Here is a 14,791-nt window from a genome sequence, read left to right as displayed (position 1 = left end):
TGCCAGAAAACACCAAGATTGGCAAATTCGCCACTGGCGCCCTGTGCTCTTCACAGATGGAAGCAGGTTCACACTGAGCACGTGACAGACGTGACAGAGTCTGGAGACGCCGTGGAGAACGTTCTGCTGCCTGCAACATCCTCCAGCATGACCGGTTTGGCGGTGGGTCAGTCATAGTGTGGGGTGGCATTTCTTTGGGGGGCCGCACAGCCCTCCATGTGCTCGCCAGAGGTAGCCTGACTGCCATTAGGTACCGAGATGAGATCCTCAGACCCCTTGTGAGACCATATGCTGGTGCGGTTGGCCCTGGGTTCCTCCTAATGCAAGACAATGCTAGACCTCATGTGGCTGGAGTGTGTCAGCAGTTCCTGCAAGAGGAAGGCATTGATGCTATGGACTGGCCCGTCCGTTCCCCAGACCTGAATCCAATTGAGCACATCTGGGACATCATGTCTCGCTCCATCCACCAACGCCACGTTGCACCACAGACTGTCCAGGAGTTGGCGGATGCTTTAGTCCAGGTCTGGGAGGAGATCCCTCAGGAGACCATCCGCCACCTCATCAGGAGCATGCCCAGGCATTGTAGGGAGGTCATACAGGCACGTGGAGGCCACACACACTACTGAGCCTCATTTTGACTTGTTTTAAGGACATTACATCAAAGTTGGATCAGCCTGTAGTGTGGTTTTCCACTTTAATTTTGAGTGTGACTCCAAATCCAGACCTCCATGGGTTGATAAATTGGATTTCCATTGATTATTTTTGTGTGATTTTGTTGTCAGCACATTCAACTATGTAAAGAAAAAAGTATTTAATAAGATTATTTCTTTCATTCAGATCTAGGATGTGTTGTTTAAGTGTTCCCTTTATTTTTTTGAGCAGTATATATTTTATATTTGAGATTCTTCAAACCCTTTGCCTTGATGACAGCTTTGCACACTCTTGGCATTCTCTCACCCAGCTTCACCTGGAATGCTTTTCCAACAGTCTTGAAGGAGTTCCCACATATGCTGAGCACTTGTTGGTTGCTTTTCCTTCACTCTGCGGTCCAACTCATCCCAAACCATCTCAATTGGGTTGAGGTTGGGTGATTGTGGAGGCCAGGTCATCTGATGCAGTACTCTATCACTTTCCTTGGTCAAATAGCCCTTACACAGCCTGGAGGTGTGTTTTGGGTCATTGTCCTGTTGAAAAAGAAATGATAGCCCCACTAAGCGCAGACAAGATGGGATGGTGTATCGCTGCAGAATGCTGTGGTAGCCATGCTGGTTAAGTGTGCCTTGAATTCTAAATAAATCTCTGACAGTGTCACCAGCAAAGCACCACCACACCTCAACCTCCATGCTTCACGGTGGGAACCACACATGCGTAGATAATCCGTTCACCTACTCTGCATCTCACAAAGACACAGTTGGAACCAAACATGTCAGATTTGGACTCATCAGACCAAAGGACAGATTTCCACCGGTCTAATGTCCATTGCTCGTGTTTCTTGGGCCAAACAAGTCTCTTCTTATTTTTGGTGTCCTTTAGTACTGTTTTCTTTGCAGCAATTCGACCATGAAGGCCTGATTCACGCAGTCTCCTTTAAACAGTTGATGTTGAGATGTGTCTGTTACTTGAACTCTGTGAAGCATTTGTTTGGGCTGCAATCTGAGGAGAAGTTAACTTGAATGAACTTATCTTCTGCAGCAGAGGTATCTCTGGTTCTTCCATTCTTGTGGTGGTCGTCATGAGAGCCAGTTTAATCATAGCGCTTGATGATTTTTGCGACTGCACTTGAAGAAACTTTCAAAAAGTTATTGACATTTTCCGCATTGACTGACCTTCATGTCTTAAAGTAATGATGGACTGTTGTCGCTGTTTGCTTACTTGCGCTGTTCTTGCCATAATATGGACATGGTATTTTACCCAATATGGCTATCTTCTGTATAGCCCCCTACCTTGTCACAACACAACTGATTGGCTCAAACGCATTAAGAAAGAAAGAAATTCCACAAATTTACTTTTAAGGCACACCTGTTAATTGAATGCATTCCAGGTGACTACCTCATGAAGCTGTCTGAGAGAATGCCAAGAGTGCGCAAAGCTGTCATCAAGGCAAAGGGTGTTTACTTAAAAAAATCTCAAATATAACATTTTGATTTGTTTAACACTTTTTTGGTTACTACGTGATTCCATATGTGTTATTTCATAGTTTTGATGTCTACAATATTATTCTACAATGTAGAAAATAGTAAAAATGAAGAAACCCTTGAATGAGTAGGTGTGTCTATACATTTGACTGGTACTGTATATATATATTGCGGTTGGCTAAAGACTTAAGTATGAAGGTAGGGTGGCCACGCCCATCTCGTTTATGAACTTTATGGGCCTACGGCCATTTCTAATATATAGATGCTGCTATTGGCTCAGTACTCAAGTATGATGTCGGGAGTGCCACGTTGTGCCACCCAGTTAAGTTACAAGTGTCCAGGGGCAAGCCTTCTTATATCAATGGTCCGATTAGCTCGAGACTCACATATGCATCTCCCCTAATCGCCATAGACATGTTTAAGCTGTGACCCCCAAGACAAATCCCCTCAATAGCTTGAAAAACTAGAAATGTACAAATACCCTTAGTTAGATAGAATTTGTAAGCGCTCCAAAAAGGGCTTAGGGTTGCCTAATCACACATATGATATTTTAGATAGATGTGACCTTTTTTAACCCTTTGAATCAGCCCCTATGACCCCAATTCTAGGCACTTCAGGTTGCCACAAGAAGCTGAAAGTAAACACATATCCTCATTGGGGTAGGCTTTTACAGAATCCTGAGTTTCAAGTCTTTACGTTAAGAACTGACTGATTTACAGAGGGTTGAATTCAGTGTTTTTTCATGTGCTGCAGTTTGGGTATATCAAAACCACTTTTAGGGTAATTTAACCACTTCCGGTTGCTTCAGGAAGCTTAAACTGAACACAGGTAATCCTCATAGTGGCCTGATGGATTGTCATTGAAGACAGCTTGATATGGCAATCATAACCCACATAGGCATCAGGTTGAACTTAGGGCAGCAGGCAATGCATTCCTATTGGGAGAGATGTCAATGTAAACTGTTAGAAGGAAACACCCTGTTTCCACTGTTAAGGGTTAATTCCACACGGTCAAGGTTAGGCTTGCACAGATCGGGAGGACCTTAGGAAGGTTCCTGTGATTGAATTGTGCTTCTAGCCTCAACGGTTCTGCCGCTGTGACCCAAAAGCACCTCAAATTTAGGTCAGGCTTCATTTTGGGCCTACTTTTTTGCACGGTCGCTGCGGTCAGACCGAGTGAGCTACGGTTAAGTGGGGCATCTCGTTGAACTCGGCACGGCCTAGAGACGATGGTGATGCCATTTATTTCCCTTTCTGTGATGATTTAAGCCTCCCATTTTGGGATTTCAGCCCTATTTGATAGTAAAGTTCACATTTCCCCTTTAGGATATGAAGGGGACCATTTCAATCTTTTCATGTTGATATCTGTAGAGGTACAGGTGACTCTGAACACGTGGCAAAATGAATTTTGAAAATGGCCTGCACAGAAGCAGAGTTAGAGCATAACTTGAGCATAACTTGTAAACCCATGTTATCCGAAACTTGCATGTGTCAGACTACATGAACCATTGCGTGCAGCTAGAATAACTGTGGTTTATCCACCCCAATGTCCCCTGATGAGCCCATCGAAAATCGACGTGTCTCTGTGTGACCCAGAGGCCGCAATATGTCCAAAGCATCATTAAATCACTACTAGTCAGGCTTCATTCCAGGCCTGCTATTTGCACGGTCGCTGGGGTCAGACCGAGCGAGCTATGGTCAAGTGGGGCATCTCCTTGTACTCGGTATAGCATAGAGACTACAGTGATGCCATTTGCCAGAACTTTCAGTGTTGATTTCAGCCTGTCCATTTGGTGATGGTAAATCCCTCATTAAAAAAATTGGAAATGTACAATGGCAATATATTATACTGCCATCAAGTCAGCCATCAGTCAATAAGATGTCATACTGACACCAAACTGATACATACTGACACCAAATCCACTTTGTCCAACTCGTTTAGAAGCCAACTATCACATATTTCAGAGCAGGCCCAAAATTCACAGCGCCTTCTGTTAAAAACATTAAAAAAACATAAAACACGTAATTACGTTCTAGCTGCGGGTCCAGTTCTGACATTATGTGTCGGCCTAGCTGAGGCGACTCCGAATCCCGAGTTTCGGCTCGATAGGTCATTCGGTGCCCGCGCAGCGACCTTAATTAGTGCTGAAAATGTACTTTTTCCGGGCGTTGCTACGGGGTCCCTGAAAGAGCTATCGAACAGAAACTTTAGGGTCCGTCTCTATGGGCTGAGACGGTTTCAATGCACCTAGTCTTGTGATTCTGGGACTTTTCTAAATGTTGTCATTTTGGCGACGTTAAAAATGAATTTAAGTCATTGCAAATGTACGAAGCTGTTTCTCGGCCTGAGAACCTTCTAGAACCACATAACTCACCATGCACCATTGACTTATGCTCTACAACAGGTATATAAAGTTTCAGAGCTCTAGGTCTGACGGTTCTTTGATGGTTCGAATGCAGGTAACTATTGCAGGCTCTGTGTGTCTGTAAGCCCCACACTGTCACTCCACATTGACTGTGTGTGAGTTTTTTATTGGAAATCTGATGGGAGAAATGACTGATTTACAGTTCATGAGGGTTGCCTAATCACACATATGACATTTTGGAAAGATGTGACCTTTTAACCCTTCGAAACAACCACTATGACCCCAATGTAAGGCACTTACTGTTGTCACAGGACGTTGAAAGTAAACACATATCCTACTTTGGGTAGGCTTTTACAGAATCCTGAGTTTCAAGTCTTTACGTTAAGAACTGACTGATTTACAGAGGATTGAATTCAGTGTTTTTCACAAACTGCAGGGAGTGAAATCTAAACCACGTTTAGGGTCCCTTCTTGCTTCTCCTTGCTTGCTTTGTCAGTAGCAGTTGGTGACACACAGCATAAAAAACCCTCTCCTTTCTATGCACATATGGATGTTGACAATCACAAAAAATCCCTGAGCCAGCTTCTACAGTCCAATCAGAAAAATCAAGATGTTCTCTGTCATCCAATGATATTGCTTACCGCCCTAATAGGTCCACAGACGATGCAATCGCCATCACACTGCACACTACCCTATCTCATCTGGACAAGAGGAATACCTATGTAAGAATGCTGTTCATTGACTACAGCTCAGCATTCAACACCATAGTACCCTCCAAGCTCATCACTAAATTTGAGGCCCTGGGTCTCGACCCCGCCCTGTGCAATTGGGTTCTGGACTTCCTGATGGGTTGCCCCCGTTCTCAGCCCCCTCCTGTACTCCCTGTTCACCCACGACTGCATGGCCAAGCACATCTCCAACTCAATCATCAAGTTTGGAGACGACACAACAGTGGTGGGCTTGATCACCAACAACGGCGAGACAGCCGACAAGGAGGAGGTGAGGGCCCTCGGAGTGTGGTGTCAGGAAAATAACCTCTCACTCAACGTCAGCAAAACAAAAGAGATGATCGTGGACTTCAGGAAACAGCAAAGGGAGCACCCCCTTATCCACATCGACGGGACAGCAATGGAGAAGGTGGAAAGTTTCAAGTTCCTCCATGTACATGTCACCGATAAACTAAAATGGTCCACCCACACAGACAGTGTGGTGAAGAAGGCGCAACAGCCTAAATACAGACTTGAAATTATTGGACACTTTAATAAATGGAACACTAATAATGCCACTTTAATAATGCCATTTAAGAATGTTTACATATCTCACATTACTCATCTCATATGTATATACTGCATACTGTATCCTATATTATCAATTCTACACGATCTGATACTTCTCACCCATATTTGTATATTGTATATATTCTTATCCCATTCCTTTACTACATTGTGTGTATTAGCTATTGTTGTGGAATTGTTAGATTTACCAGTTAGATACCTCTGCACTGTCGGATCTAGATGCACAAGCGTTTGCCACAATCGCAATAACATCTGCTAACCATGTGTATTTATATACGGTATGTTATACCATATATGGCATCTTGCCTATGCCGCTCGGTCATTACTCATCCATATATTTATATGTATATATTCTTATTCCATCCCTTTACTTGATTTGTGTGTATTAGGTAGTTGTTGTGGATAGTTGTTGTGGAATTGTTAGATTACTTGTTAGATATTAGTGTACTGGGTCCTAAATCGGTTACAAATACAAGACGGTGTGTGTGACAATAACATTTGATTTGATTTGATTTGATAAGCTGTAGTACTGTATGTTACCACCAGGTGGCTTACAAAAATACCTCCTTAGGACCCTGACAGTTTTATGTGATTTTCAAACCAGGCATATTAGCATGCTATTTGCAGGCTATTCCAGTGGTTTTCCTAGTGAGGACCATGGTTTTGGACCTAACTTGTCCAAAGGTCCTAATATGGAAGGTGTTTATATAAGTTGAGGTCCTAATACAGTCTCAAAAACAAGAACGCACGCACGCACGCACACACGCACACACCATAGTGGGCTAGGTGTATGTATAAACACAGTGTGGGCTGAGATGGATAGTCTCCTCCCTCTTCTCTACCCTCTGGCCTTTCTACCAAACACATTCATCATACTGGGAGCCTAGAAACCAATGGGTGGCCACCGTGTGTGTTTGTGTGTGTTTCTACAGGTATCTTCTCACTATCTTCATCTGCCCAGCTTGAGTTTGTGTGTGTTTGTAAGTCTACGTGTGGGTGGTGTGTATGTGTGTGTGTGTGTGTTTTATTGGATGTTTATGTGTCGTTCATAATTAACTACTCTCTGTGTCTCCTTTCACAATGAACATATACACAAACTCACACAGCCAAAAGTCCTCCTACTGTGTGTGTGTGTTTCTGAGTGTTTATAGTCTTAGTTCATTTATTCCTCACCATGCGCATGGGGTTTTATTCCAATATATTTATTTTGTCTGATTCATACTGTTTGTACTGATGCCACCCAATGTGAATATAATTATATATGTTTGTGTGTGTGTCAGTGTGCACATATATGAGCTCGAGCACACTTGTCACGACTTCTGCCGAAGTTGGTTCCTCTCCTTGTTCGGGCGGTGCTCGGCGTCGCCGGTCTTCTAGCCATCATTGATCCACTTTTCATTTGTTTTGTCTTGTCTTCACACACACCTGGTTTCAATTCCATCATTACATGTTGTGTATTTATCCCTCTGTTCCCCCCCATGTCCTTGCCCGGAATTGTTTATTGTAGTGCTTGTGCACGTTATGCTGGTGTGTGATGGGTTTTGTTACCAATTGATTTATTGTTCTGTTAACGGTGGTTTTATTTATTAAACTGCGCCGTTGTAAATCAGTTTTTGCTCTCCTGCGCCTGACTTCTCTGCCGCCAGTACGCACCCCCTACAACGCTTGCATGTATGTACAGTTGAAGTCGGAAGTTTACATACACTTAGGTTGGAGTCATTAAAACTCGTTTTTCATCCACTGCACAAATTTCTTCTTAACAACTATAGTTTTGGCAAGTTGGTTAGGACATCTACTTTTTGCATGACACAAGTAATTTTCCAACAATTGTTTAAAGACAGATTATTTCACTTATAATTCACTTTATCACAATTCCAGTGGGTCAGAAGTTTACATACACTAAGTTGACTGTGCCTTTAAACAGCTTGGAAAATTCCAGAAAATGATGTCATGGCTTTGGAAGCTTCTGATAGGCTAATTGACAATTTGAGTCAATAGGAGGTGTACCTGTGGATGTATTTCAAGGCCTACCTTCAAACTCAGTGACTCGTTGCTTGACATCATGGGAAAATCAAAAGAAATCAGCCAAGACCTCAGAAAACAATTGAAGACCTCCACAACATACTTTGGTACGTTCACAGAAGATGAACGTACTTTGGTGCGAAAGGTGCAAATCAATCCCAGAACCGCAGCAAAGGACCTTCTGAAGATGCTGGAGGAAACAGGTACAAAAGTATCTTTATCCACAGTAAAACGAGTCCTATATCGACATAACCTGAAAGGTCGCTCAGCAAGGAAGAAGCCACTGCTCCAAAATCGTTATAAAATAGCCAGTCTATGGTTTGCAACTGCACATGGGGACAAAGATTGTACTTTTTGAAGAAATGTCCTCTGGTCTGATGAAACAAAAATAGAACTGTTTGGCCATAATGACCAGCGTTATGTTTGGAGGAAAAAGGGGGAGGCTTGCAAGCCGAAGAACACCATCCCAACCGTGAAGCACGGGGGTGGCAGCATCATGTTGTGGGGGTGCTTTGCTGCAGGAGGGACTGGTGCAATTCACAAAATACATGGCATCATGAAGGAGGAAAATTATGTGGATATATTGAAGCAACATCAAGACATCAGTCAGGAAGTTAAAGCTTGGTCGCAAACGGGTTTTCCAAATGGACAATGACCCCAAGCATACTTCCAAAGTTGTGGCAAAATGGCTTAAGGACAACAAAGTCAAGGTATTGGAGTGGCCATCAAAGCCTTGACCTCAAGCCTATAGAAAATTTGTGGGCAGAACTGAAAAAGCATGTGCGATCAAGGAGGCCTACAAACCTGACTCAGTTACACCAGCTCTGTGTCACGGCTGTCGAAAGGAGACGACCAAAGTGCAGCGTGGTTGTAGTTCCACATTTTATTAAATCCGTGAAACTTTGCAATACATAAAATAACTGAACATGCCAAAACAACAAACCGTGACGCAGAGAGAAACAAACACTACTCAAAAGATAATCACCCACAAAACCCAGGAAGAAAACCCCATACTTAAATGTGATCTCCAATTAGAGACAACGAGGACCAGCTGCCTCCAATTGTAGATCACCCCAAACAAGCCAACATAGAAATACAAAAACTAGAACCTAAGAACATAGAAATAGAAAAAGACAAACACTTCCTGTCATGCCCTGACCTACTCTACCAAAGAAAATCACATCTTACTATGGTCAGGACGTGACACTCTGTCAGGAGGAATGGGCCAAAATTATTGTGGGAAGCTTGTGGAAGGCTACCTAAAACGTTTGACCCAAGTTAAACAATTTAAAGTCAATACTACCAAATACTAATTGAGTGTATGTAAACTTCTGACCCACTGGGCATGTGATGAAATAAATAAAAGCTGAAATAAATCATTCTCTCTACTATTATTCTGACATTTCACATTCTTAAAATAAACTGGTGATCCTAACTGACCTAATACAGGGAATATTTACTAGGATTAAATGTCAGGAATTGTGAAACAGAGTTTAAATGTATTTGGCTAAGGTGTATGTAAACATCCGACTTCAACTGTATATATGTGCCTATGTGTGATACTTTTGTCTGTCATGGACAATATTATTATAATGTTATGTGCCCTGTGAGGAACATATGGGGTATATATTATATGAATGTACGTCCACCACTATGATTAAATGTTTATGTCTCAGTATGATAATATCTGTTTATAAACATCTTGACTCACCAGGTCTATGTAAGAGCTGTTCTCCATGGCTCACCTAACCTTGTTAAATAAAGGTTAAATCAATTATGCAGGTTTTCATTTTTTTCTCACAATCTATGTCGTATTATCTTGGTGATGCTGTTAGAACCTTTTGGAACGTTAGAGGAGAAGCACAACTTTTGTTAGTTAAAACTGTCTTATTATTGTTTTAAAACATTTTATTTAATAAAAACTGATATTGTTATTTCTAGTTGAAATCATTGTCCTTTACACAAAAGTTTGTTTCCAGATTGAACTAAAGGGAGATGACTAGAAAACCAATAAAAAATATCTGGGAGTATGTTTACACGCACTATAATAATTTGATGTTAAACTGATTATGGCAGTAGGCTGAGTATGGCAATAGTCATGTAAACACCTTACTCTGCTTATCTTAATGAGCGTAAGGTCAAAATTGAAGTAAGCATACACTGATTAAAACACCTGTTTTCTTAACCAATCTTTAGAATGATTAGGACCTGTAAAACAGCTTAATCAGAGTTCCAGCGGTATATTTGATCTTCGCATGTGCCAGCATCAGAAGCGCAAGTGAAGTGAGTTCGGAAAAACTGAAAGTGTGCATGGAAATAGTTTTCATATACAAACTTTATGTCCAAACTCAGAATCAAATTGGTTTCGCAAAAATAACATGGTTGCTGTGGTAGAATGTTTATTTTGATTGCTGATTTTCTGCATTTATTTAAATCCCATCAGGTAGCCTGATTTCAGATGTGTCCATGTAAACTGGATTATTAGGGAAATTGTTATTTCATGCAAAGCATGTAAATGTTTTAAACAAACTATAATATTAATCTGATTATCCACAATAATCGTATTATTGTGTGAAGTAACCATACTCAGTGTTCTAAAACAAGCAAGAATTGTGTCTGTGTACAACATTCGGTAACATTCCTGTGATTTTGTCTGTCGCTGCACCTTGGCTCATGATTGGTTGTTGTCTGTCCTTCCCAGGTGAACATGCCAGAGTTGGCGCTCCTCCGCTTCGTGGTATTGGACGACGACTACATTGGAGACGACTTCATTGGCCAGTACAGTGTGGCCTTCGAGTGCCTTCAGCCGGGCTACCGCAACGTGCCCCTGCTGGGTCTGGAGGGAGACCCCTTGCCCCACGCTAGCCTGTTCGTCCATGTTGCCGTGACCAACCGACGAGGGGGGGGCAAGGCCCAGAGGAGGGGTCTGTCTGTGCGGAGAGGGGTGCGGCGGGGGCGAGAGTACGTGACCCTACGGAACACGGGTATTAAAGCTCTGGATGATACATTCCGTCCCGCTAGCACCCATCTCAGAGAGGCCACAGACCTGCGGGAGGACGCACAGGTGAGAGGAGGGTCAGGCGTTAGAGGTCAGAGGGTGATGGGAGGGTGTTACTCATACCTGGGTGTTTCTCACGCACTTGCTGTGTTGCGAAGAAGTTACTCTTCTCCATGTAGTATGGACTTGCTCACGTCCCCTTATGGATTTACCACTTGCCTGTTCCTTTTAAAGCCATGCAGAGAAAAGCGATATTTCATAATTGAGGTCAATTGAAAAATATCAGACAGTGTTGTAATGTACTCTATAGATAACCCAAGATAACCAAATATATTTAAAGCCCCCATGCAGTCTATTTAGTAACATCATCACTGTATGTCTAATACATCACTGTGTGTGGTTATTTCATGAAAATAACTCCAAATGTATATTTTGAGCATTTATTTCCCCGAGCGTCCTTTTGAAATGCTCAGTCTGATTGTGTGGGTGTATCCATACACATTCAAATATATTTACATACACAGCCCTGATTGGCGGATAGGATCGTCTAGAGCAGGGATGTTTAAACTTTTGGTTTTGGTCAGCCAAAATATATTCTGAGTGGTTTACATTATTTATTTAGAAATATAGGTCAACAATAGCTTTTTAGGGTCTTGAAACAATAGCTTTTGTTTTAAGTAATCATGAAGTTACACTTCAAACATTAATCAAATCATAACCATATTACTTGACACCTATGATTACCAGTATTAAATATGTATTACAAATTTGACCATTGTAGCATAGAAACTGCAACCAAGTTTCTATATTCATAAGGCTTATAACATGAATATGTCCAGGGACCCTTCTTGCATTTTGGGGCCCAAGCGAGATTTGGTTGCCCCCCCCCACCTCACGGGCAAAACATTTTAGTGGCCCCCCTCTTGGCAGAGGAGAGAAAAACGGACAGCTTTAAAACTAATTTCATGCTATTCTACTCATCTTTCCATGGGATGGAGAGGCAATTTAGCAGTTTTAATGCTATTTTCCTGCAATTCTACACATTTTGCCATGACTTATGCCATGCTAATACGATATCTGAGTGAGAGTGACTAACAAAATCAATGGGAGCCACCAGGAGGTCACGGCCCCTGGGCACGGGCCTTGAGTGCCTGGTCAGTAATTCGGCCATGATTACTATAGGGTTTAGATAGTGTCACGAGCGTCTAGGACCAGTGGATGTATGAAATCAGGAGCAGGAGACAGAGGGCCGGAGCAACTGAGTTTTAATAGGCAATACCAGTCGCAATAGCCGTTGGGGCACAGGGCGAGTGGCGAAGTCCGCCAGGAGAAAACACTTTTCTCAAAAAAAAGGAAATCCAAGAAGCGCACAAAAAAAACAAACAGCGCGCGGGGCGCAGCCCGGCAATATAATGAATTCCTAAATCGGAGATAACACAACTGTCCTTCATGAACAAACGAACAATCCCGCACGAGAACCCCAACTGAAAATACACATTAAATAACCCCCCACTAATGAAAAACACAAAACAGGTGCGGGATCAACAGACAAAACCAACAGACACAGAAACAATGATCGGTGGCAGCTAATAGGCCGGCGACGACGACCGGCGAGCGCCGCCCGACCGAGGAGGGGCGCCACCTTCATTAGATACTGTGACAGATAGCTAGCTTGACAACTGTAATTTACCTAGCAATCTATGAAATGTTAGCTGACATGGGCTAATTGATTTACTGTCAGTGTCTGACATAATAAGAGAAAAACTGCAGATGCACAACCACATTTTGAAATAGCACGTTGTGTATTCTACTATTCTATCTCTCAACAGTAAGTTGAGACCCTGACTGACTTCCTAAAAAATATATATCTTTAGGGGGCCCCTAGTGGTCCTGACGGGCAAAACGTCGCCCGCGGGCCACAATTTTGTCGGCCCTGCTCTAGAGTCTACCCCGCTTCCCCCTTCAAAGTAAGAGGATACATATGCAAATAAAATATGACTGGTTCATTGGTCAGAATAATCAGATTGTGATGTCATGATCTGGGCCAAAAACCATCCCACCTGAACATGTTTTTTTCAAACAGCTCTTACACAAAAAGCTAAATATTGAAAATGAACAAATACATTTGAATACATTTTCCTGCCTGAACAGATAGTGGCGATGGGCTGTTGTGTTATATTTAGCCAGTGTTGAAATATGGTCTGTTATGCGTTTTGGAGGAGTGTGATTTGGGCTAGAATAGATTGCATGACTGCGCTGAAATAAGACACTACCTGTGAGTTCTCTGTGGGGTGACGTGAACTTTGTGAGAGAGACAGAGAAAGAGAGGGAGTGAGAGTAATGAAAGAGAGAGGAGAGAGGTGGATAGAGAGAAAGAAGGAAGGAGAGAGGGAGTAGGTTGAGGAGGATTACACGGTAGTCTATAAATAACAGAGAAGAGAGAGAAGGCATAGACCTGGTTACAGCACGGACCAGCTTATCTCCACATATACACACTCTCTCTGTCTGTCTCTCTCTCTCTCTCTGTCTGTGTGTGTCTCTCTCTCTCTCTCTCTCTCTGCCATGTTTCCAGCTGTATTCTCATCTGCCACAGTCTGTTATTATTCATAATTTGTCTCCCCGCCCACACACACACACACACACACACACACACACACACACACACACACACAAAGCCCCCCGCCCCCCTCACATCCAACCCACTCTGTCCTCGGGAGGGCTATGCTATGGTAATCACCAATGTGACTGCTGGTCCAGTTGCGGTGCTGCCAGGTGGAAAATGGCCTCAGTGTTTTGGCAGTGTGTCTGATCTCAGTGGAGACCTCTGACAGATCCCAGTATACTCCCTCCCTCCCTCCCTCCCAAACACATTAGCTAGTACAGTAGATGTCTAGCATGGATGCTTTAATGTCTGTTCTCCTCAGTGACCCTAGCACAGGTTTTAGGGGTTCAGTTCAAGTATTAAGGGGTTCACCCAAGTGCCTTGTTACTTGATTTAGATTGACCTGAACCTGACCAGAGATTTCCCTGACATACTCACAGACAATAGGAGAAGGACATGTTCTGTGTGTTTTAATCTGTGCTTGACTTTATCTAGGTGTGAGTTTAAGCCTCATCTGACATTGTGATTTCATCAGGGTCAGATGTTTTTCAGGTCATGTGGACCTGACCATAATATACCTATAATACACTGCATCTCTCTCTCTCTTTCACTCTCTCTCTCTCTTTCACTCTCTCTCTTTCAATCTCTCTCTCTTTCACTCTCTCTCTCTTTCACTCGCTCTTTCGCTCTGTGTCCTGTTCCACGCAGAGTGCAAGTGTGAGTTTCAAAGAGCAGTGTGGACTCCCCCCGGTGGCCAAGCTGAAGCAGTGCATCCAGAGCCTGGCCACACGGTTGCAGACCCCAGAAGGGCCCCCGGGGGCCAGCATGACCCTGAGGGATGGCTACCCCCACCTGGAGGCCCTGAGCAGCATCACCGAGGTCACGCGCAAACTACTGAACCACTATGATACGGTAGGAGGGAGAGAGAGAGAGAGAGATATGTATCAATATTATAATATTATTGGATTACATATATGTAGAGAGGGAGAGTAATTAAGACACTTGAAGCTATAGGCATGTGTTCATTCACGCACCTTTGTCTTCGGCATACATGCATACACAGATGACAGAGAGAGAGAGGCACACATGCACAAATACCGTTTTCCTCTCTAGCTGTGTTTCTTCCCACTCCGTCTCTGCCAGTATTAAATCAGGATGCCTCTTACCCACCTGCACTCTATCTCTCATTACTCCCCCTCACACACCACAATCAACCAGAGAAACAGAGCGAGGGAGGGAGAAAAAGGGAGAGGGACAAAGAGGAAGAGTTATTTCTGTGGCAGCATGTTTGTGCAGTGTGCTCTGTGTATGTTAATTGTTTGTCAGCCTCGCTCTCTGTATGTATACGTATCTAGGGCCAAGCTAACCCAGCGG

The 14,791-nt window shown here is 43.1% G+C and overlaps 1 protein-coding gene across 3 annotated transcripts in view; it reads left to right on the top strand.

Moving 5' to 3' along the window:
* LOC115160902 (inactive phospholipase C-like protein 1) overlaps positions 1-14,791 on the top strand; it is a 116,247-nt gene that overhangs the window by 94,403 nt on the left and 7,053 nt on the right. For all 3 annotated transcript variants that reach the window (XM_029711417.1, XM_029711418.1, XM_029711416.1), the window contains 2 exons: positions 10,519-10,881; positions 14,126-14,329. In XM_029711417.1, the coding sequence (XP_029567277.1) occupies positions 10,519-10,881; positions 14,126-14,329 (567 nt within the window). The remainder of the gene's footprint in view (positions 1-10,518; positions 10,882-14,125; positions 14,330-14,791) is intronic.

This window comes from Salmo trutta, chromosome 24, assembly GCF_901001165.1.
Source record: "Salmo trutta chromosome 24, fSalTru1.1, whole genome shotgun sequence".
NCBI lineage: Eukaryota > Metazoa > Chordata > Actinopteri > Salmoniformes > Salmonidae > Salmo > Salmo trutta.
The sequence above is the reverse complement of the archived record's forward strand: the minus strand, read 5'-3'. Positions and strand labels throughout refer to the sequence as shown.